General features: G+C 42.8%; 2 protein-coding genes across 2 annotated transcripts in view; one reads left to right on the top strand and one right to left on the bottom strand.

Moving 5' to 3' along the window:
• Positions 1-22,835, top strand: part of LOC310867021 (cytochrome c-like) — a 453,272-nt gene that overhangs the window by 179,351 nt on the left and 251,086 nt on the right. The window lies entirely within an intron of this gene.
• The window catches only part of kcnh8 (potassium voltage-gated channel, subfamily H (eag-related), member 8), a gene marked incomplete at both ends in the record, with an annotated part of 139,831 nt that overhangs the window by 36,846 nt on the left and 80,150 nt on the right, over positions 1-22,835 (bottom strand). Inside the window, 4 exons of the mRNA XM_083769261.1 lie at positions 6,162-6,411; positions 9,592-9,791; positions 12,863-13,087; positions 21,084-21,288. Coding sequence (XP_083625387.1) covers positions 6,162-6,411; positions 9,592-9,791; positions 12,863-13,087; positions 21,084-21,288 — 880 coding nt within the window. The remainder of the gene's footprint in view (positions 1-6,161; positions 6,412-9,591; positions 9,792-12,862; positions 13,088-21,083; positions 21,289-22,835) is intronic.

The following is a 22,835-nucleotide window of genomic DNA, read 5'->3' on the forward strand; positions in this document are numbered from 1 at the left end:
ATACTTGTGTGCAATGCACAAGTTGGCACCTCGATATAAGAGTCACTGTTGTCCTGCATTTTCCCATGAAGATAATTGTGTGCAAGTGTTTTTTTATGAGACCAAAGACAAATTACCACATTGTGGACAATAATTGAAACTAACTAACTAACTAACTAACTAACTAACTAACTAACTAACTAACTAACTAACTAAGTTGAAGCCAACTTGGTGCCTGGGAGCACCTGGTCACCCACAGGGCGTCAATGAGGTGCCCGCTGGGTATATGTTCTAAAAATAGCATGTCACCAGTAGAGCATGGCCTAATTAGCCTAAATCGTCAACAACACTTGCATGAATGTAGACAATAACTAGTTCAACATTGCAGATAAACTATATTATGTATGTATAATTTATAACTTTGAACATGCAGCCAGTCTGGGTCACAACAAGTTAAAAGTTGAACGCTAAAACTGGCAAGGGATGTGTACTGATAGGGGATTTTCCATAAGAAATCACAGTGTTTATAAGTTGCATATAGAATTAAAGTGACATTGCAGGCATACTATCAGTACATACTATCAGTACATGGAAGTTCCCTGTCAGACAGTACTACAGAACAGCTCTCCAAAAGTCCTTGATGTCGTGGATATGCAGATTAGAGGAATGATTAGAGCAGGAAGGAATGATAATGATCAGAAAGCTGGAGCAAGTTCCATGAATATGTTACTTGTTTTTATGTTGACTGCGGATGAAAATGTGCATCTTTGGCAAAAAAAAAGTGTTATGTAATGTTCATTAATATGCAGCGTCCCGTCTACATAAACAAATTTAATAAAGTAAAAGTAATACATGATCCCAGAGTTCAATCCAGCACAGATCAGAACCAAAGGGGATATGTCTTCAGGGGATTATGTCCAGAGGTACTTTGATCAAGTTGTCCCAGTGGCGTTAGGTGAAGCGGAGAGATGTTTCAGTGGGCTCGAGCCATGGCTGTGTGCCATATTCATTCAAAAGCTCATATATGAGCTTAGGAGGTAGAGCATGTCGTCCAATGACCCCTGGGTCGGCGGTTCGAATCCCGGCTCTTCCTGTCCACATGTCAAAGTATCCATGGGCAAGACACTGAACCCCACACTGCCTCCAATGAGTCGGTCGGTGTGAGCTCGCCACCGTTGGTGTGTGAATGTGGGAAGTGAGGACGCTGGCGTCGACTGTTCGCCGCTTCGCCTCCCAACGTATGAATGAATGAACCATTGTAAAGCGCTTTGAGCACTTGGAAATTGCATTATTATTATTCACAGCGACAAAACCTTTATGTTGAACAGGAAGGCATTTGAGGCAACAGAGGGATCTCCTTGTGATCATTATTATTATTTTTTTGTGTTTTGAGCAGGTGTTAGCGTCATGTCATTTCTGCCTTTGCATAATACAAAAGAAAGTTCAGGGGCATGTTCATACTGGAACATTTCTCCCTGTAATTGTATTTTAAAGGGCAACAATATACAAGGCAATAAGGACAAGATTGCCTTTTGATATTTTAGGCTACAGGTAATGTTGTAATGTGAAAGCTATACTGTGTTCAAGCCCAAGTGGTTCTCAACCTTTTCCATTACCGAGACCCTCCAAAATATCATATTTTAACTGGGCACCCCCGCAAATAATCTTATTTGAGTTGAGGCATTACTTTAACCCATTCTGAACGGGAACCCATTTTGGTGTCAGCATCATGTCATGCTTTAGCTATTGAAAAATAGCAGATCTACAAGCTCATAGCGTGCCACCAAGTGGCGCGCTACGAGCTTGTAGGTCTGAACGACTGACATTTTTTAGAATCTGATCTCAGGTCAGAATGGGTTAAATTCACTAAGTTCCATTGTGACACACACTTGGGGAGGGTTCAGATATACCACACCGGAGCGCACTTGCCTATTAGTGGCGGAAAAAGTACTCAAATGTTTTACTTAAGTAAAAGTATAAATGCTGCAACGTAGATGTACTGCGTTACAAGTAGAAGTCCTGTATTAAAATGTTACTTGAGTAAAAGTACAAAGGTATCGGCATCAACATGTACTTAAATTACTAAAAGTAAAAGTATTCATATTGCAGAATGTCCTATTTCACAAGTTCAAAATGTGTACAAAATATTTTGAAAATAGGCGATCTACAAGCTCACAATGCATCGCGACGCATTGTGTGAGTTTGTGGCTGAAATGTAGATGGCAGAAGTGATTAATGTATGTTTTCGAATCAAAATTATAATCTCCACAGTAACTAGTAACTAAAGGTTTCAAATAATTGTAGTGGAGTAAAAGTAAAAAAAATGTTGGCTCTGAGATGTAGTGGAGTAGAAGTAAAAGTATTGGAAATACTCAAGTAAAGTACAAATTACAGATTACAAATTAGAGTACTTGTCCAAGAACAGCCAGCAGCAGATGACTTATAGTCTCAACTACTGTAGGCTATCTCACCTATTTTATTTGTTTAACGAATCCATGTACTGTATGTGGTGAGGCATCATAATTTGTTAACCTTGTTCCGAGGTTAAGAAATTATCAGCCAATTATATACTAGCCAATTATATAATATGAAAACCTGCAAAATCTGTCCGCCGGTCGGTCCGTCCGTCACGCCACCATATGGCTGTCAGTCCGTCACGCCTCGCGACACGTCACACCACCATATATGGCCGTCTCCATATATGAAGATCACGACACTGACGTCATCAAACCCTGGATAGCCCTACATGGAGAAGAACGGATCATCACCGAGATCTGCATATACGGTATGGAGCCGGCCAGCAACTCTACAACTGACCTCAACCATCAAACCTTTAGATCTCCATATATGGAGCTGATCTGTTCCGACATTCCATATGTTGACCCTTCCCCACCCGTCCTTCCTCTTCGACGTCTCCCTTTTGACTGATAACTGTCCATTGAAACTCTTGACCTGGCCGCCCCCAAAGTTATTAGTGCAGCCGCTAGAGTTCTCAAGACACTGCCCGCACTGCCACCCTTAGATCTCCATATATGGAGCTGACCTGTTCTGACATTCCATATGTTGATCTGACCTCATCAAACCCTGTACACTCAAGACACTTATATGGCCAGACCTCATCAAACCCTGTACACTCAAGACACTGCCCGCGCTGCCACCCTTAGATCTCCATATATGGAGCTGACCTGTTCTGACATTCCATATGTTGATCTGACCTCATCAAACCCTGTACACTCAAGGCACACACGCGTGTGCCAGTACAGAATTAATTCCATATGTTGATCTGACCCCCCCCCCCCCCCCCCCCCCCATGCCAAAGCGCCAGCGCTCGCCCAACAGTCTGCCGTCACCCAGGCGGGGTCGCTTCTCGCCCTCAGGGCGTCTTACTGGTATGTTATCCTTGTGTAAAGTGGAATCATGTCAAAAAGGTACATAGTATGAAGTCTACACTTTTTCGGTGCCACTAGCATTAGTGGATTTAAATGCATCTATGTATGTTTGTATGTGTTCTTTTTTAATGGAACCGAAATAAAAACATACTTACTACTTATCCATTACACTTTATTGGTTTATGTTATGTGTTTTGCATTATTCTGTGAAGCACTTTCTTTAAAAAAAGAAATTAAAGCTTTTTCTTCTGTGCTGTAGACACTGATCTTGTGTGTTGTATAGTGTAGCCTGTTTTGCTGTAAAACAAATCACCCCTGTCTCACGACAGATTCAACAACAAAACATTGATTTATTTTATTTTTGACAATGGGTTCCCAGATTTCCTATCTTGGGACAAATAAACTTCACCTTGACCTTGACGGTGCAACCAAAAGCTCTCTTATCTTATTTACAGGCCTTGTTGGTATAGCAAAGCCTGTAAATTATCTGTAAATAATATTTGTTTCTGCCAGGGCACACTTTTCACAGCCAAAGAAATCCAGGCCTACGTAGATGCGGGGGGGGGGGGGATATGATATATTATATATATATATGATATACTGTATATATTTACACACACACGCACACACACACACACACACACACACATAGGCCATTTCAAACGGCACACTAAAGTGCCGCAGCACACAGGTTGGGAATCACTGCCCTAGGGGACACGGGGAGAACATGCAAACTCCACACAGAAAGGCCCTTTCGCCAACCCCGCCTTCGGGTATGGGCACTGATGACGCGAAGGAGAATACACGCCCCCAGCGCCCACAGCGTCCCCAGCGGGAATCGAACCCAGGAGGACCTTCTAGCTCTGAGGCGACAGCACTACCGACTGTGCCAACCGTGCCCCCCTACAGAAAAACATTGTTGAATAGAATCAAAAAGTATAGATCTTCACCACGCAGTGCCTCTAGGCCCCACATGTGATTCCAGATAAGACCGCCTGCTGTGGCTCCTCCAGTCGGACAAATATTGTTGAAACGACATTGCACAGTTTGACACGATCTGTAACAAATAGGCTTCATCAGCTCTGGCCTTTATAGGACATCATATTGCTGCTTTGGAGATAATTCAGAACAATGGAGCTCCACTGGACTCCGCTGCACACAGAGCTCTATCATAGGACGTGCCAAAGGGGGATACATATGCCAGGAAATAGAATAGAACAAAAAGACCTCTTGCTTCCTCTAATGGTTCTCCTACTGGGGCAGACGCAGACCGCCATTTTTGAAAAGATTTGCTGCCACGGACCCCCATAAGAGAAGTTACATTAGATTATACAATCTATATACAACTGTCTATACTGTAGGTGGGAAGAGAGATCTGATGACTTAAACGATGATTAGTCTACACTCTACAGACAGTACTGTACATTCTCATTGTGTTACCTTATAGCTGGTGAAATTATAGTGACATTATTAACCACTTTCAACCTGGCGTCACTATTATTTTGGGCATGTCGTACTGTATGCAGAAGTTTAGAAGAGGGGGGAAAAAAAGCAAATATGGCAGATCTATAAGCTCAGACCACCTGTCTATTCCCTGCACATCGGGAGCAATTAGGTTAGGGTTCAGAGTCTTGCTCAAGGACACTTCGACACTAACTCTGGGGGAGCCCACAGTGATCGAACTGGGGAACCTTGTAGTTCCCATCCGGTCACTCTACCCCTGAGCCACCCCAACCCAGGTTTAATAGGCATAGTTTTTGTGAGGTTATGGTTAGGTTAAGGTTAAGTTTAATAGGCATAGTTTTTGTGAGGTTAGGGTTAGGTTAAGGTCAGGTTTAATAGGCATAGTTTTTGTGAGGTTGTGGTTAGGTTAAGGTCAGGTATAGGCATAGTTTTTGTGAGGTTAGGGTTAGGTTAAGGTCAGGTTTAATAGGCATAGCTTTTGTGAGGTTAGGGTTAGGTTAAGGTCAGGTTTAATAGGCATAGTTTTTGTGAGGATATGATTAGGTTAAGGTCAGGTTTAATAGGCATAGTTTTTGTGACGTTATGGTTAGGTTAAGGTGAGGTTTAATAGGCATAGTTTTTGTGACGTTATGGTTAGGTTAAGGTCAGGTTTAATAGGCATAGTTTTTGTGACGTTATGGTTAGGTTAAGGTCAGGTTTAATAAGCATAGTTTTTGTGACGTTATGGTTAGGTTAAGGTCAGGTTTAATAGGCATAGTTGTGAGGTTAGGGTGACATTTACTGATTTACTTGCATGCGGTCAACTCAAGATGACCACAGCAGAGAGCGCTCTCCGCTCCCTATCCCACTGACAACCAATCAACTAAGCCGATTTTTGTGTCTTCCTCTGGAAATAATTACTTATACTTTGAAGAATAAACAGAAGATGTTTGATAAGATATGGGGACGGTTTATCCAATATATTACGGTTAATGATTTATCTTATTTAATGGTGGAAACTGAAAATATCTAATTGTATTGTCTGCAGCTGTTTGGTCTTGTGGCCATAAGGACTCTGTTGTTGTTACCATTCTAAGTGCCCTTATTTTATTATACTGTATTTATGTATGTACTGTATGTTCTTGTTTTCCTTTTTGTTTGTTTGTTTTTCATTTTAAGTAATTGTATTGTCTGATGTATTATGTATTGTTTTGTTGTATTGTCTGTTTGTTAAAAAAAAGAAAAATGCAATAAATATATTGTAAAAAAAAAAAAAACTAAGCCGATTTTTGGACTTGGCCACCTATATGAACACAGCATTGGCGTACGGTGCGGTACGGTATACGTTACCCAGTATGGCCAGCACCATGCCGTCCCTCAGCACCTCCATGGAGCCGGAGCAGACGAAGAAGATGGCCTGCAGCGCGTCGCCCTGCCTCAGCAGGTACTCGCCGGGCGCGCAGAAGGACGTCTTGATGTGCAGCGACAGCGAGCGCAGGCAGCCGCGGCTGGCCGAGGCGAACAGCGACAGCTCCAGGATCTCCTTGTTGAGGTGCATGGTGATGTCGGAGCGCAGCTCGTCTGGGAAGTCCTTCAGCAGCTGAGGGAGGCGCGCACGCACAGATGCACGCAAGCACGCACGCACGCACACACGCACACACACACACACACACACACACACACACACACACACACACACACACACACACACACACACACACACACACATTTTCAACCTTTCTCCACATCACGGCCCATTATTTATTCTACATTTCAGCCACAGACAATCATTTGATGCCATTTTGCCTCTCTAACTTTTTCAGAAAATGAAGAAAACCTGGTGGAGTTAGTTGATTTTAGCAGACAGTTTGAGGGTCCAATGGAGTTAAGAGGTTTTGTCCGGAGCGCTTTTCAATACTTTCCGGACCGTTGGTTCAATATTCCCGAAACAACACACATACATAAAGGGTGTTCAATAGCACTGATTTATGCTCAAATCAAAAACTGTCAAAACGTTCGGTGGAATTATGCTTCTATGCTCTGTGATTGAAGAACTGGAAGTAGTGATTCCATCCACTTGCGTATGAGAAAAAGTTTGTGTTGTTTTTTTGCGGTTTTGGCATTCATGGCATGGTTATTTTAGGGCATGGTATTCGTATTGTATGTCGTCAAACCATTATTGGTCTGAGCACTGAATTGCTTTGTCGGCTAATGGCTCCCATGCTGTTACGGCTATTAGCTAATCCATTAACGTTATTATCCCCCAAGATGAGTCAGGGAGGGCAGACACCTGATACCACGCACAATATAATGAGCCACTGCATTAAATTGTTTGAACAGGCACACACGCATTATACACACAATCACATTATGCAACCAAAATGTGCACAGGCACAGACGAGCCATATACAAACACCTCTTTTGTTTTTCGCTCTTGCGTGCTTCCTATTGTCTGCCTGCCTGCATGTCTCCCTTTCATTATGTACAGTATACTGTACACACATACAGTATGTGTATGACGTACACAATCATACTGTATACACACAAGAACACAAAATCTCAAACCACATCAGCACAGTCCTATACCTAATCAATCATACCAGTCACATCAGTCAGCCATTCAGTCAGTCGGTCAGTCAAACATGGGACTAAATTAATTTAGCTTTATATGCCACCAAAATGTGGAACGCCCCACCAACAGTCATTAAGACCTGTGAACCCCTTGACTCCTTCAAAACCGCTCTCAAAGAGCACCTACAGACGGGACGGCTGCAATTCGAAACTGGCCCCCGTAAATAAAGTCTGAGTACCCCCCCCACCATCCCCTTTTCGACTTATAATAATTATTGTTATTAATATTACTATTATATTATTATTACTGTATATGCTTTTCCCTTTCTATTTCCTTTATATGATGATTTCCTGTTTTTGTCTCTAAATTAAATGTTATGATGAATTGAAAATGGTGGACCCTGTTGTAAACAAGTGTAATGCCTTATGGTGTCGTCCACCGTACGTTTTTGTATTGACCTGTGCTTTCCTTCGAAATGTATACCCATTCGGCATACTGTGAAATAAAAATGTCAGTCAGTCAGTCAGTCAGTCAGTCAGTCAGTCAGTCAGTCAGTCAGTCAGTCAGTCAGTCAGTCAGTCAGTCAGTCTTTAATACAACAAACATCCAGAGCTTGCCATGTTGAGTCGATAAACGAGCCATCAGAGTTGGGGTGACATTCATCAACGTGACCATCTATTATTCATTAATCCAGTCACCCGTCTAACTATACTGGGCGGGGCCAGACAGAACACCATGCCATTAACCCGTTCTGGACGGGAACCCCTTTTGCTTTATGTTATATACTTTAGCTATTGAAAAAGAGCAGATCTACAAGCTCATATAAGCGTGGCACTCGGTGGAACCCGTCTGGGTGTTGAGAGAGCGTAGGTAGGGTGTCCAGCTGGCCTGGAAACAGACTTTTACATTCAGTGGATTTGCGACCTGGTCCAAACCGCCGCTTGAGCGGTCTCAATGCCATCTCGTGCTGGTTTAAAGACACCTTCTGGTTAAGTTAAAGGCTTCCCCGTCCAGCCTTACTTTTTCCATCCATGGCCTTGTATAGTTTGTGTTTGCACTTCGCCTAAAAAAACATTAGTCCTCCTGATCCTCGTCAGCATCTGACTGGCATTCAGTGACTGTGTGCACATAGCTTTACCTTTGAAACAGGCTGCGGCATAATGTCCTATTTTGTGACACTTTCGACGTTCTACATCCTCAGCGGGACAGTCTGGGTCCATTCGCAACTGTGCTGACAGCCTCCTGTCATTTATATACCAAACCACAATTCGGTCTCTTATTATAGTAGCTCTTCCTTTAGCACTCCATGGCTACACAATGTTCAGCTAACTTGTGCACTCAGCTGTGTTCTTTTTCATTTCATCCGGATGAAATCCACATGAAATCTCTCAAACCTTCTGGTCCATCTTGGCCATTCTGACGGAATTGAGAAGTCAAATGCAGGACGTGGGTGCGACATTTGTATATAGCTTATATGCCTTCATGGTAGTCTAGTTTTAGTCGACTAAATGCCAGTTGTTTTTTGGTCGACCAAAATGCCTTTTTGTGGGCCTTGACGTCGTCGTTGATGCCGTCGATTTTACACTCGCTGAAAATAGCCGATCTACAAGCTCACAACAGCTTGTGAGCTTGTAGATCTGCACTTTTCAGCATGCAAACAAGAGTGAAATGACTTGTGTCTTTTACATTATACTGGATCTCTTGTCCACTAGTAGACATTTTGTCTAGTTTTAATTTGTTGACGATATTGTCTTAGTAGTAAATAGTAGTAATAGTAAACACTAAAATAGTTTTAGTCATCATAGTTTGTTTTCACTCAGTTTCCTTTTGGGTTTTCTTTGCGCTATGAGCTTGTAGATCTGCTATTTTTCAATAGCTAAAGCATAACACCAACAGGGGTTCCCTGCACCCACAATGGTTCAAAGACACCTTCTGGTAAGTTACTGGCTTCCCCCGTCCAGCCTTACTTTTTCCATCCATGGCCTTGTATCCACACTTTTCCTGGGCTGTGTGTGCTCCAGTTCCTGTTGATTTCATTGGATATCATTGGTCATCTGACCAGTTTCATTGGCTTTCATTGGATCAAATTGACAGGAACTGGAGCACATGCACACAGCCCAGGAAAAGTGTGGATAGTTTGTGTTTGCACTTCCCCTAAAAAGGCATATAGTCCTCCTGACCCAAGGACTCAGAATCAACAACAAATACCTCATTGGCGTCGATGCCGTTGTTGACGGACCAGGTGGTCTGGAAGTACTCCAGCATGCGCTGCTTCAGGGTCTGGGGCAGGTGGTGCACGCGAATGAAGTCCTTGATGTCCTTGGTCCGGGTGTGGTACAGGGACCAGCGCGAGTACATCCTCTGGATGATGGCCGTCACGTTGCCAAACACCAGCGCGTGCATCAGCGCTGAATGAATGCCATGCGGCAGGAAGGAGAGAGAGAGAGAGAGAGAGAGAGAGAGAGAGAGAGAGAGAGATTAAGTGAGGAGGAATGGTGGATGAGTGGATACAGAGAGTGGAAAATAAACCCTGGATGTCTGGATACTAGGTGGTCTCATACAATTGTCTTTCTACAAAACCTTAATTTGTTCCTACGACATTAAGGGCTCCATTTTCGTCACCGGCGCTAAACCCCTTATATACCTAAACTTCTTTGCATTTTTCTACTATTTTGAAAAACATTTCTGAATAGTTCAACTAACCAGTCTACATTGACGTTGTGAGCTTGTAGACTGGCCATTTTAACTGTTCAAAAATGTTTTGCAAAATAGTAAAAAAAAAAAGGCAAAGAAGTTTATATTAGGGATAAGGGGTTTAGCGGTGACGATTTTTGTTAAAAATGCGTGCCAAATAGCTCTACTCTATATTATGATAGTGATCATTGCCATGTTTATGTATATAATAATAATAATGTATATAATAATTCAATAATATGGGGGTCTCCTTGTCTCTACAAGTCTTTCAACGCGGAATACACAGGTGCAGGGATACCAATTTCATCCAATTAGGAGAGAGAACGCGTAGAAGATATGTGTGAAGTGAAATAGGAAATGAGACAAGAAAGTGAGAAGACAAAATTGGAACTGGAACTCTATAACGTTGAAGCTGTTTGTGGGAGTTCTCTCTCTTAATTGGATACAATTGGAATTGTGACTAAAATGTTGTGGGAAGGAGGATGACTGAGTTAAGCAATCACACCTGGTCTGAGTCAAACTAGAACTGCAGGACTCAGAGCTGGGTGTGGCTGCGCACCTGTTGTGCATCATGGACTTGATCAAGGCACAACAGGGTAAATCAGTCATCTCCACAAACACTCTGTCCGGACAGTGGGGAGATCGCCTCTCCTGTGTAAAAGGATATTATTGTGTATAATTCCCTGCACATGAAGGAATAAAGACAAACTTAAGGGAGCTGCCCTGTGTTGTGTCCTTCCTTGCCCTGGGTAGTGACTATATGCTGTCACAAATGTATTTTTGGTTTACTAAAGAGCTGGAGAGAACTCTATACTGAACAAACCTTTATAGCAATGTAATCATTGCTATAGCGCCTAACAGGATATATGCTTTAACTTTGTAATTGAAAGAAATCTCTTTTTATACTGTATATCACTTACACATCCTTTAGTTTAAATGTACATATGTGACCGTTTCTGACCGATCTCACAATATTTCATTTTTACATAACTATAGAGTATCTGAAGTATCTAGTATGTTTACGATGTTGTACAGTAGTTCGTACTGTGCAGGGGGGGGGGGGGTCAAATTATCCCACAGCCCAGCAAGCCAACGCCATGGCGGTCATTTAATAATTCTTTAAAACCATGGAAATATATTTTAGTGTCAAAGATACAGTAAGGTCCTTAAATGGACCTCTTCGTAGATGTTTCCCCACCTGTGCAGTAGCCTGTATATTTGAAACAGTTTTGAAACATATTTGTCAGAATGATGGCGGTAGGGGAAGTGTATTTGCTCCATAACTCACTTTTATAGGACAATAATCAAATTCCTTTCCCAATATCCTCGACTGTATACGTGTGTATGAGTTTGTGTGTTAACGTCTGTGCGCACATGTGTGTGTGTGTGTGTGTGTGTGTGTGTGTGTGTGTGTGTGTGTGCACGCGTGTACACACACACACACGCACGCGTGTACACACATGTCTGTCTGGAGCTGAATTTGCCCACAGGCCACATTCAGCATTTCGGGAGAGTCCACTGGGAGCACCCTGCCACTGTGACCTCTTTATCCCCAAAACCAAACCCGGTTTACACATCCAGTTAGAACCGCATCAAAACCCGCTTTGCTTCATCATATCACATTGACCAGTATAGTTGCACAGTGTGTGTGCGTGCGTGCGTGCGTGCGTTGCGTGCGTTGCGTGCGTTGCGTGCGTGCGTGTCCGTTCATCCTTACATATCGTTGCTGTCGGGAGGAAACCACCTAACTCCAATTTTGAGGTTTTACATTTTCTTTTGCTTAAATTAGTGCTATTGAACAGCCTTTACGTTTGTGTTAGTTAAAAAAATTGAAGTAATTGACAATATATAAAGTCACAACACCAACTTTGATGAGGCAGTATTCCTTAAAAATAAGGTTTTCTTCATTTCCTGAACATTTTATATTTTTAATTTCCTGAGTTAAGCGGCTTCTTCCCGACAGCAGAGATATGCATATGTGTGCATTTGATTATTTTTCTAAGTGTCAGAGTTTGGAAGTGCTTGTTTTCAATGACACAACATTTCGCTGCCTCCTGCATTATACTGTGACATTTAGAAACAGGTGGTACGGCAGGACGGTTGAGTGATTTCCAACGAGCGCTTCCAAACTCCAACACTCCACGTTGCTCAATGTTTTGCCACTCAGTCTAGATGAGGGGGGCGTGTCCTGATGGGAAAACCATGCATGTGCATATACTCTCTATTCATCGCGGTCTGAAAATATCTGTTGTGTGCACCAGTGTTGTTTTCGTCGACTAAAACTAAGACGAAAAATGTTCGTCGACTACCTTTTTTCACTGACTAAAACTAAATAAAAACGAATCTATGATGACTAAAACATCAACAAATAAAAACTAGACTAAAATGTTAGGAAGAGACTTGTGGACAAGAGATCCAGTTTTATGCTGGGTTGCATGCTGAAAATAGCAGATATACAATCTCACAACGCGTCGCATGTATATCTGCTATTTTCAGCATGCAACCAAAGTGTAAAATATGTCATTACAACGACATCAAGGCCTGTCAAAACACATTTTAGTCGACTAAATCAACTGTATATTTAGTCGACTAAAATCGTATGACATTTAGTCGACTAAAACTAGACTAAACACTAGAACATTCCAGGCGACTAAAATGTGACTAAAACTAAGTGAAAACTATTCAAGAGACTATGACTAAAACTAAAATAGAAATTTGCTGCCAAAAACAACACTGGTGTGCACTGCGTGCATGCGTGCGTGCGTCCAGCTGTTAGTCCCCATACCTCCTATCAGCATGGTGCAGATGGAGAAGATCTTCTCGGCGTCGGTGTTGGCCGAGACGTTGCCGAAGCCCACGCTGGTCAGGCTGCTCAGGGTGAAGTAGAGCGAGGCGATGTACACGCTGCGGACGGACGGACCCCCGCCCACCGCCCCTGTCCCGTTGGAGACGCCCTGCAGGGAGACGTCGTAGGGAGACTCCAGACGCTTGCCCAGCTCATGGAGCCATCCTGTGTTACATGCGTGCAGTAGAGCGGGGAGGGAGTGAGGGACGGACGGGAAGAGACAGACAGACAGACAGAAAGGACAGATCGACGTTCATGTGCTTGTTTTACTAGAGAGAGAGGTGTGCTCGTCTCTGCAGCTGGCTGTGTGTGGTTTAACCCATTTTGACCTGAGATCAGATTCTAAAAAATGTCTTCTACATCCTGAGAGTTTACTGCAAAAAGCTATGTTTCTATGTCAGTCGTTCTTCGACTTTTCAAAAATAGCAGACCTACAAGCTCGTAGCGTGCCACTCGGTGGCGCGCTATGAGCTTGTAGATCTGCTATTTTTCAATAGCTAAAGCATGACATAATGCGAACACCAAAAGGGGTTCCCACCCAAACTTTTCAGAAGTCTCTCAGAATGCAATATGGACAGTGGTTTTCAACCAGTGGTCCGGGGACCACCAGTGGTCCTTGAGGGGGTTCCAGGTGGTCCCCAGCTATTATTATGGAGAGTTGGTGAACAAATCTTTAACTCTTGAGAGCGTAAAATTAAACCAAAAGGACCCTTACGGCAACCGTAAGGAATGCAGTTCAAAATGGCTCAACTTCTTTTAGGCTATACCTATACCTGGTGAGTGAAAGATCATATCACCTTCAGATCTTCAACTCTAGTCTGTATTTGACCCTATTTCTCTGTTGGGATCAATACAGAAAGGAGATCCGAGCACTCAGAGAGGATGGTATAAAGGTAAAACAAAGTTTATTCTATAAAGAATGCATGTTTTGACCGGTTAAGGTCAGGGCGAGAACAGAAGTTAAATTATTGTTAAAATTACTTTGTTTACAAGAAGTTTACACAATTAGAGAATGTACCCGTAGAAGAATTCTTATTTTGATCAACGTTTGCCTGTTATCTCTCCTAATGGTACCAACATCAATACATCATGGATCATCCAACGACAACAGGATATTCTTTAGTTTTGGGTCCGAGAGGCTAAATGTCATCAAAATGGTGGTCCGCGTGGCTCCAAATGCCCAATAAATAATGGACCTTGATATGAAAAGGGTTGAGAAGCCACTGCAATATGGGAAATCTGGTATAGGCCTACTCACTCTGACTCCATGCGAACGTGTACCAAGTTGTGGAGAGTTGTGTCTTGAGTCTTTAGGTGTAAACCTGTCTTTACAATCGCTAGTGCTTCTACTGTAGTTGTAGTATAGCGACCTAGTCATGATTGGTTGCCTCCTATCCCAGGGGTTCTCAACCTGGGGGTTGCGACCCCTTGGGGGGGGGGGGGGGGGGGGTCCCGAAATTATATATTAATAAATGTTTTGTTTTTTGTTAGTCTTTTTGCGGAACTGAATGGCTGGGAAATGGAAATTGATAGTACACATACATAGTGCATGCATGAACTGTCCTTATCTGGTTTTAGTAACTATTTATGGGTTATTGCATATAGCGGTTAATTTGTATTGGTGCAGGGGAGGGGGGGGGGGGGGGGGGGCGTGGGTTTTTGGGTCCCCAGCCAAAAAAACGTTGAGAACCCCTGTCCTATAAAGCAGTGGTGTAAAGTAACTATAAGTGCATTTACTTAAGTAATGCAAAGTACAATGTTGAGGTATTTGTACTTTATACTTGAGTATATGTCGCAAAGCATTGGCGGGGCGTCATGGCGGCCGCGAGTCCCCGGGGGGATAACACACGGGCGGCGGACAGAGAAGAAGAATGGTAATTGGACAGAAGTCCCTCCACCGCCCGCCGACTCCAGGCAGCGCAGCGCAGCGCCCGGGTGTTAAGAGTGCACGTAATTGGGATACGATGCATTAGCCCCCCTCCCTGACGTAGCTATATATGCTGCGCCGGAGACGCCGAAACAAAAAAAAATCATTCTCTACTGTGACACCCGGGCTTATAGTAATTGGCAGAAGACTAAATATTCCGCGTCCTTCTTGCATAGGAACCCTGCAGCAGTCAATGCTGACCCAGAACCAGTTTGGTCGTCGATGGACGGTAATTGCGCAGATGGAGCGCACGCTTGTCGATACTGACCAGAGATCATCCCTGGGGGGCCTCATTATACATGTGGCCGGTCCTGGAGGCTGAGATAGAGCTAATATAGGCCTCAGGGCTCCATCATTAATTACAATGACAACAATGCCATTCTTGACGCAGTCAATCACACGCACGCACGTGCACACACACGCACACACACACACACACACACACACACACGCACACGCGGCGGTGGTGGCTCAGGGGTAGAGTGCCTGGATGGTAACCGTAAGGTTGCCAGTTCGAACCCGGGCTCCCCCAGAGTTACTGTCGAAGTGTCCTTGAGCAAGACACTGAACCCCTAATTGCTCCCGATGTGCTAGTTGGTGCCTTGCATGGTTTCCGCTGCCATGGGTGTATGAATGGGTGTGTGAATGGGTGAATGTAATGCACAATCTCTGTAAAGCGCCTTGGATAAAGGCGCTATATAAATGCACCATTTACCATTTACACGCACACACACACACACATAGTGATATAAATGATATTGAGAATGAGTTCCATTTTCTTTTCTATTGCCCGTTGTATCATGAGCTACGTCAAAAGTTATTTAACAGATGTAAAAATATAGATCTGATGTGGTTAAGTGATGCAGAGCGACTGAGATGGATTTTCGAACAAAAGATATTTGCATTAGCAGAATATATAGAGAGAGCTTGGGACATACGGACAAAGAAAACTTATATGTGATGTATTTTATTTTATTTTATTTTATTTTATGATAATGCTTATTTCTGTTTTTGTTTTTATCAAATACTTAGTGTAAATTCTGTGTGGGAAGTGAAACGTGATATTGTTTATTTATGTTGTTGGTGTCTTATAATCCCGTAAGGGATGGGTCTTAACCCTTAGAAGGGCAATAACTAATAAATGCGTTATTCAATAACGTTGTGGGGGAAAACGAATTTCTTCGTTTTTTTATTTTTTTATGAATATCGGTAGATTAATAACCTCCGCATCGCTGTGTGAAGTCCCTTTGTTGAAATTCCAACTACAATACCCAGAAATCCCGTGTCACGTAACACGTGCGCACATCGTTGGCTATAAAAAACGTGCCCGCCCCCTGCGGTTCTGCATGGGGAGAGAGTTGGTGGCGTGTCGAAAGTGATTGAGTATATTTAGCGATTATATTTAGTTTAGATGTATTAGTTAGTAGTCTGTTGTCTGTCTGGTGCGTCAGACGACAATGGAGGAACACCTCTGTACGATCTTCGTCCTGAAGGACCGGCCCCGTAACCGTAACCTCTTTACGCTGAGCAAGCCAGCTGTTGCGGGCTTTCCGACCATTCTTCCCGGCCTGGCTCGAGCGATGACATCCTACTCCGATCTGGACGGGTGACCAGATTTTTCTATGGTAAGAATCTTATTGTCTGAAACATTATATGCTATATCTATTCAGTGTGTATTAGTTTCTGCTCGCTGTCTGCCGCGCCGCTGTGGCAGGCCGCTGAGCTAATGTATAATAAATGGATGGATATTCTTCCATCCATCCATGCTACTATAGCTGCGCCTGCTAGCAACCACTGGGGCTTTCAAATAGATCTGTATTGAGCTTACATGATCAAATGAACGTATTGTACCGTGGTTTATATGCTATATATTATGAGAAATGTTCCATTACTTCCCCCCCCTTCCATATATTCAGATCGCTATCATGAATCATGATCGCTGTTTTTTTTCTTTTTTTGCCGAGCTTCTGGAGCGCAGGCCGCAGCCTGTAATGCTAGCTGCTAGCAACTCCTCTGCAAAGTAAAAAAAACAAAACAGCGATAATAATAGCCATCTGAATATATGGGAGGAGGGGAAGTAATGGAACATTTCTCATAATATATAGCATATAAACCACGGTACAATACGTTCATTTGATCATCATGCAAGCGCAATACTTATAGATTTAGAAGTATAATAAATTAGCTTAGCCGCCTGCATTACAGTACCAGCCTTACCCCGCGGCAAAGTAAAGAACAATGACGGACATTTCGTTGTGATAATTAAATAAATGGATGATCAACACTGATGTGTGTTGGCTACAATGTGTTGGCTCTGAAATGGATCAACACTTGTAATTTCTGCAAATAAATCTAACTTGTCTGTCTATCTATCTAGATCCAGGACGTGAAGAAATGGACGGATGTCTCCTCCTCCTCTGCCCGAAGTTTTTCAGCTCGATCACAGACACATCCGTGTGGAATATACACAATACACACCTTTGCGATGGACTGCGCTGCATAGCGGTTAGTCTCATCACAGATGTACTGGAGCAGATCTCCGGTGGTTCAGGGGGGGAGGAGGGGGGGCAGTGGGTGTCCTATTGCATTATTTATTTTCTATATTTATTATAATTTTATGTTTGTAAGAAAAAAAGAAATAAAACTTGCACTTTTCAAATCCGAGATACATCTCATGTCTATTTTTACACTATTCTGAGGTTTATGTTCTGACTAAGCGAGTTTCAACTGTGATTTACTCTGTAACGGTAGATGGTAAGAACCCAATTTTTTTTTTTTATATAATACAGTACATTCAAGTCTACATTTCTATACATATCATAGGCACCAAGTCCGGAAAACTATGTCATTGGATGTGTTTTTTATCAAAACTGTGTTTCTTCATAACAGGTTTTTGAGATACATGAATGAATAGACTAGGGTACTGGTAAGACTATGTAAACATATTATATATCAAAATCTTCGTTAAAATGTCAAGTTTCAGGAAAGAATAACATTTAGTTTCTATCTTGTTCCAGTAGCGGGCAGTAGGCAGTTTTAGCTGGGTTGGTCAGTTTGCTCATGACTGACCTTGCTATTTATAGATGGCAAAATATCTACAGTGGTACATGTGGGAAACTTTTTATTTTTTTATTATTGAACTAGACAACTCACCCTTTAAAATGAGATATGTCATAGGTATGTGCTCCCTGTAGAAAAAAAGTTGTTACCAAAATAAACTTTAAAACGGCTGTATCTTTTTTCCATGTGCTAAAAACACTACATTGTGTAAGCGCATTCTTTTTTAAATGGCTTCCAACACAAAAACTAAACATTGTATCAACTCAATTCATTTTTTTCCTGGAAGCAAACTTGTCAAGCTTTCTCTGAAGGTCTTTTATTGTCGCAGAGTCACAACAGAGAATTTTCAATAAATCATTCAAAAACGCATTTCTCCCATTGGGAAAAGGGGATTTGACATGGGATTTGACTTTAAACCCTCAAAGAGTATTAATGACAAGACACGAAAATAAAAATTCATTCATTCATTCATTCATTCATTCATTCATTCACACACACACACACACACACACACACACACACACACACACACACACACACACACACACACACACACACACACACACACACCAGGTCCGGCGCCAAAAAACTTTTTTTTTACGCCTCAACACAAAATCTTTGACCCCTCATTTGAAAAGTGTGTTTTTATTTTATTTCTTTATATAATTCCCTTTTTCCCCTCTTTTGTAATGTCTGACGTGAAGGAATAGTGTTGCTTTTGTCTTTCTTGAGGTGCTAATGGGCTGGCTGTATAATAAGCCATATAGTTTCAGACAATTCAAACATTAAACTGACCTGCTAGGTACACTATTACCTTAGTATTAGCCTGGAACTCACCTATGCTTTTTATGGCATATAGGCAGCTGCGCGACATGAGACAAATTACTTAGAGCAACAGAGAGAGAGAGGAGTGTGTGTGTACATAAAGCCCTTTGAATTGTGTACATGTGGGGCCCCCGTGGGGTCGCGACCCCCAGGTTGAGATGGCCTATAGGATATAGGGATGAACTTTACTGATCAACAAATTCCACCAGGCAGAATCACTACAAAATAAAGGAATGCAGTCCAAAATGGCTCAACTTCTTTTAGGCTATACCTATACCTGGTGAGTGAAAGATCATATCACCTTCAGATCTTCAACTCTAGTCTGTATTTGACCCTATTTCTCTGTTGGGATCAATACAGAAAGGAGATCCGAGCACTCAGAAAACGTGGAGGAGAGGATGGTATAAAGGTAAAACAAAGTTTATTCTATAAAGAATGCATGTTTTGACCGGTTAAGGTCAGGGCGAGAACAGAAGACCTTGAAGTCCTAAAGAGGAGGCGGAAAAACAAGAGGCCAACCGGGTGCTGCTCACGGGAGATTGAAAACGTCTTGAAAATGTACTGTATGGTGCTCCTATATAGACTTTAAAAAAAGAAAATGAGATCTGAGCACAAAGAAATGTGTTTTCACGATGAAGACCGTGAGAGGTCGAAACATGTTGGCTTTTATGGAATACACTTTGTGTAAAATGTCACTTTGTGTCCTCCCCATTGTTTGAGTGCTCGGATCTCCTTTTCCTTTTTCTTGTTTTAAACTTTGTGTTAACCCATTTTGAACCTGAGATCAGATTCTGAAATGTCTTCTAAATCCTGACAGTTTTCTGAAAAAGCTATGTTTCTATGTCAGTCAATTTTTCAAAAATAGCAGACCTACTTGTAGATCGTATATAGCCTTTTCTGACGACCAGGGCTGGATTTACCACCGGGCTATAGGGGGGACTGCAGCCCCCGGGGGCTTTTATTGTTTTATGATGAAATTGTATTGTATAATCCAATTCAAGTGAGATTTGTCGCGTGGCTTGGCACGTGGCTGTAAGAGCCTGGGGGGGGGCCCTGAAAAAATACTCTAGCCCATGGGGGCCTCAACTCCTATATATAAAACCTATAAATCTCAGCTTCTTCTCCGCAACGGTATATATAGAGTCTGTTCTCCTATACGGCAGTGAATGCTGGACCCTGATGAAGCCAACCCTGCAGATCCAAGTCTCTAGGGTACTATACACCAGAATGCTGCGTGCAGTATACTTAACATCAGCAAATAGTACAAATATCACGTGACCATTTTTGTTTTTTTGTCATGTGAAAGCAGGGAATCATATAGCTTCAAATTGACCCGTTAGGGTCCATTTTGGTTCCATTTGTATACACTCTCAAGAGTTACAGACCGCATAAGAGTCCATTTGGTTCCTATATAACTATCATTATAGCTGCAGCTGGGGACCCCCTGGAACTCCCTCAAGGACCCCTGGGGTGTCCCAGCAGACCCCACTTTACATGGGAACCACTACCACCACTACAGTGAGTAGTAGTAATAAGTATAGCCTTGCCAAGCCATGAGGCCCATAGGGGGGGGGGCAGGAGCCTATCTCCTGTTGCTGTAGCGTGAGGCAGCTTACACCCCCTGGACGCTAGTATGTCAAGCAGGGGTCCCAAATGGGACTGGGTCCCATCTTTAGAGTCTTTGGTATGACCCGGCCGGGGGATCGAACCCCGACCTCCCAGTCTCAGGGCAGACACACTAACCACAAGGCCACTGAGCTGTGGCCACTACAGTATACCCAGGGGGGCAGTCAGACAGATATTTTGTGAAGCCACTAAGGAAATCGGGACTTCCTGAAAGTTCATATAATGGCCTGTTGTGGCGCTGTCATTGGGCCCAAAAAAACCCATGTATTTGGGCCCAACTTCACCTAGACTGTATTACCTTAATAAACATGGTCATGAATACTTTCTGCTTCCAGTCACTAGTTTAAAGTCTAATTTCTCATGTCATAATATTATTTTTGGAAAATGATGGTCCAATTTATTAAAAAAATGTCGCGTAGGTTCTGAGGGGCGTGGCTACCGTTACAGTCTATGAACGGGAGCCACCCCCCGTTCAGTCAAAATAAAAACCAACGAAGAGTAAAGGGGGAAGTCCCGCCTCGTTGTCTGGGCCAGCCAATGGCCAGCTGGGCCCAAACGGAGCCAGCCAATGGCCAGCTGGGCCCAAACGGATCTAGAAATATGGCGACTTACAGTGCAAGGCATTACAGGCTTCATTTTACGTCCATGTTAGACCCGGGGAATGCTTTGTCCATATTTTTTACAGTCTATGAGTATATACCACACACAAAAATGGGGACTCACCGATGTCCCAGGAGTAGGCGTTGGCCTCCATCTCCTTCTTGCCGATGACGTACCAGATGCAGGCCATCCAGTGGGCGAGCAGGGCGAACATGGACATGAGCAGGGTGAGCACCACGGTGCTGTGCTGCGAGTAGCGGTCCATCTTCTGCAGCAGGCGGAGGAGACGCAGGAGGCGCACCGTCTTCAGCAGGTGGACCACCGACACCTGTGTGTGTGTGTGTGTGTGTGTGGGGGGGGGGGGCGGGGGGGGACATTTTTTATTTGAACCCATTCTGACCTGAGATCAGATTCATACGAGGTTTCCAACTGGACACACACTGGTCTGATTAACCCATTCTGACCTGAGATCAGATTCTAAAAATGTCAGTCGTTCTTCGATTTTTCAAAAATAGCAGACCTACAAGCTCGTAGCGCCCCACTCAGTGGCGCGCTATGAGCTTGTAGCATTGCTATTTTTCAATAGCTAAAGCATAACATGATGCTGACACCAAAATGGGTTCCCGTTCAGAATGGGTTAGTCATATCCTTGAATAGTTTTCATTTCAGTTTTAGTTTTAGTCACCCCCCGGGGATGTTTTATAGTGTTAAGTCTGGTTTTATAGTGGACTAAATCGACAGTTGATTCAGTCGACTGAATGTATTTTTGGCCGTCGTATATAATGACTGATTTTTACGCTTGCTGAAAATGGGTGATCTAACAAGCTTTGACACGTTGTGAGCTTGTAGATCTGCTATTTTCAGCATGCATGCATAAAAAGAAAAAAAGTATAAAAATAAAACAATTAAGTTAATACAGAACAGAAAAAAGGTCTATTATTGAACTAAAAACTGGACATTGAATAACAACACAAACAAGGGAAAAAAAACCATAATCAAACATCTGGAAATGCCTGTGTAAAAAGTATAGTGTTTTAAGTTTATTCTTGAAGATGTCCACTAACTATAGAGGCTGCGGATCTCAAGACCTGCTGGAAGAGCATTCCACAGAGTGGGCGCTTTTTTTTAACCGTTAACAGACTCTGTTCAGCAGACCTTAACCCATTTTGGGCGGGCACCCGTTTTGGTGTTAGCATTATGCTATGCTTTAGCTATTGAAAAATAGCAGATCTACAAGCTCATAGCGCGCCACCGAGTGGCGCGCTACGAGCTTGTAGGTCTGCTATTTTTGAAAAATCGACTGACGTAGAAGACATTTTTAGAATCTGATCTCAGGTCAGAATGGAAAACTGTCAGGATGTAGAAGACATTTTTTTAATCTGATCTCAGGTCAGAATGGTGAAAAGTGAGTTGCAGTGTAGTCCAAGCGTGAGGAGACAAAGGCATGGATCATCATCTCTGCAGTTCGGGGAGACATGCATGGGCACATTGGGCAGACTGTACATGACACTGTACATGACATTGTCATGTACAGACTGTACATGACACTGTACATGACATTGTCATGTACAGACTGTACATGACACTGTACATGACATTGTCATGTACAGACTGTACATGACACCATGACACTGTACATGACATTGTCATGTACAGACTGTACATGATATTGTACATGACATTGTCATGTACAGACTCTACATGACATTGTCATGTACAGACTCTACATGACATTGTCATGTACAGACTCTACATGACATTGTCATGTACAGACTCTACATGACATTGTCATGTACAGACTCTACATGACATTGTCATGTACAGACTGTACATGACACCATGACACTGTACATGACATTGTCATGTACAGACTGT

This window comes from Protomyctophum parallelum, assembly GCF_964188405.1.
Source record: "Protomyctophum parallelum genome assembly, chromosome: 1".
In the NCBI taxonomy this organism is placed as follows: domain Eukaryota; kingdom Metazoa; phylum Chordata; class Actinopteri; order Myctophiformes; family Myctophidae; genus Protomyctophum; species Protomyctophum parallelum.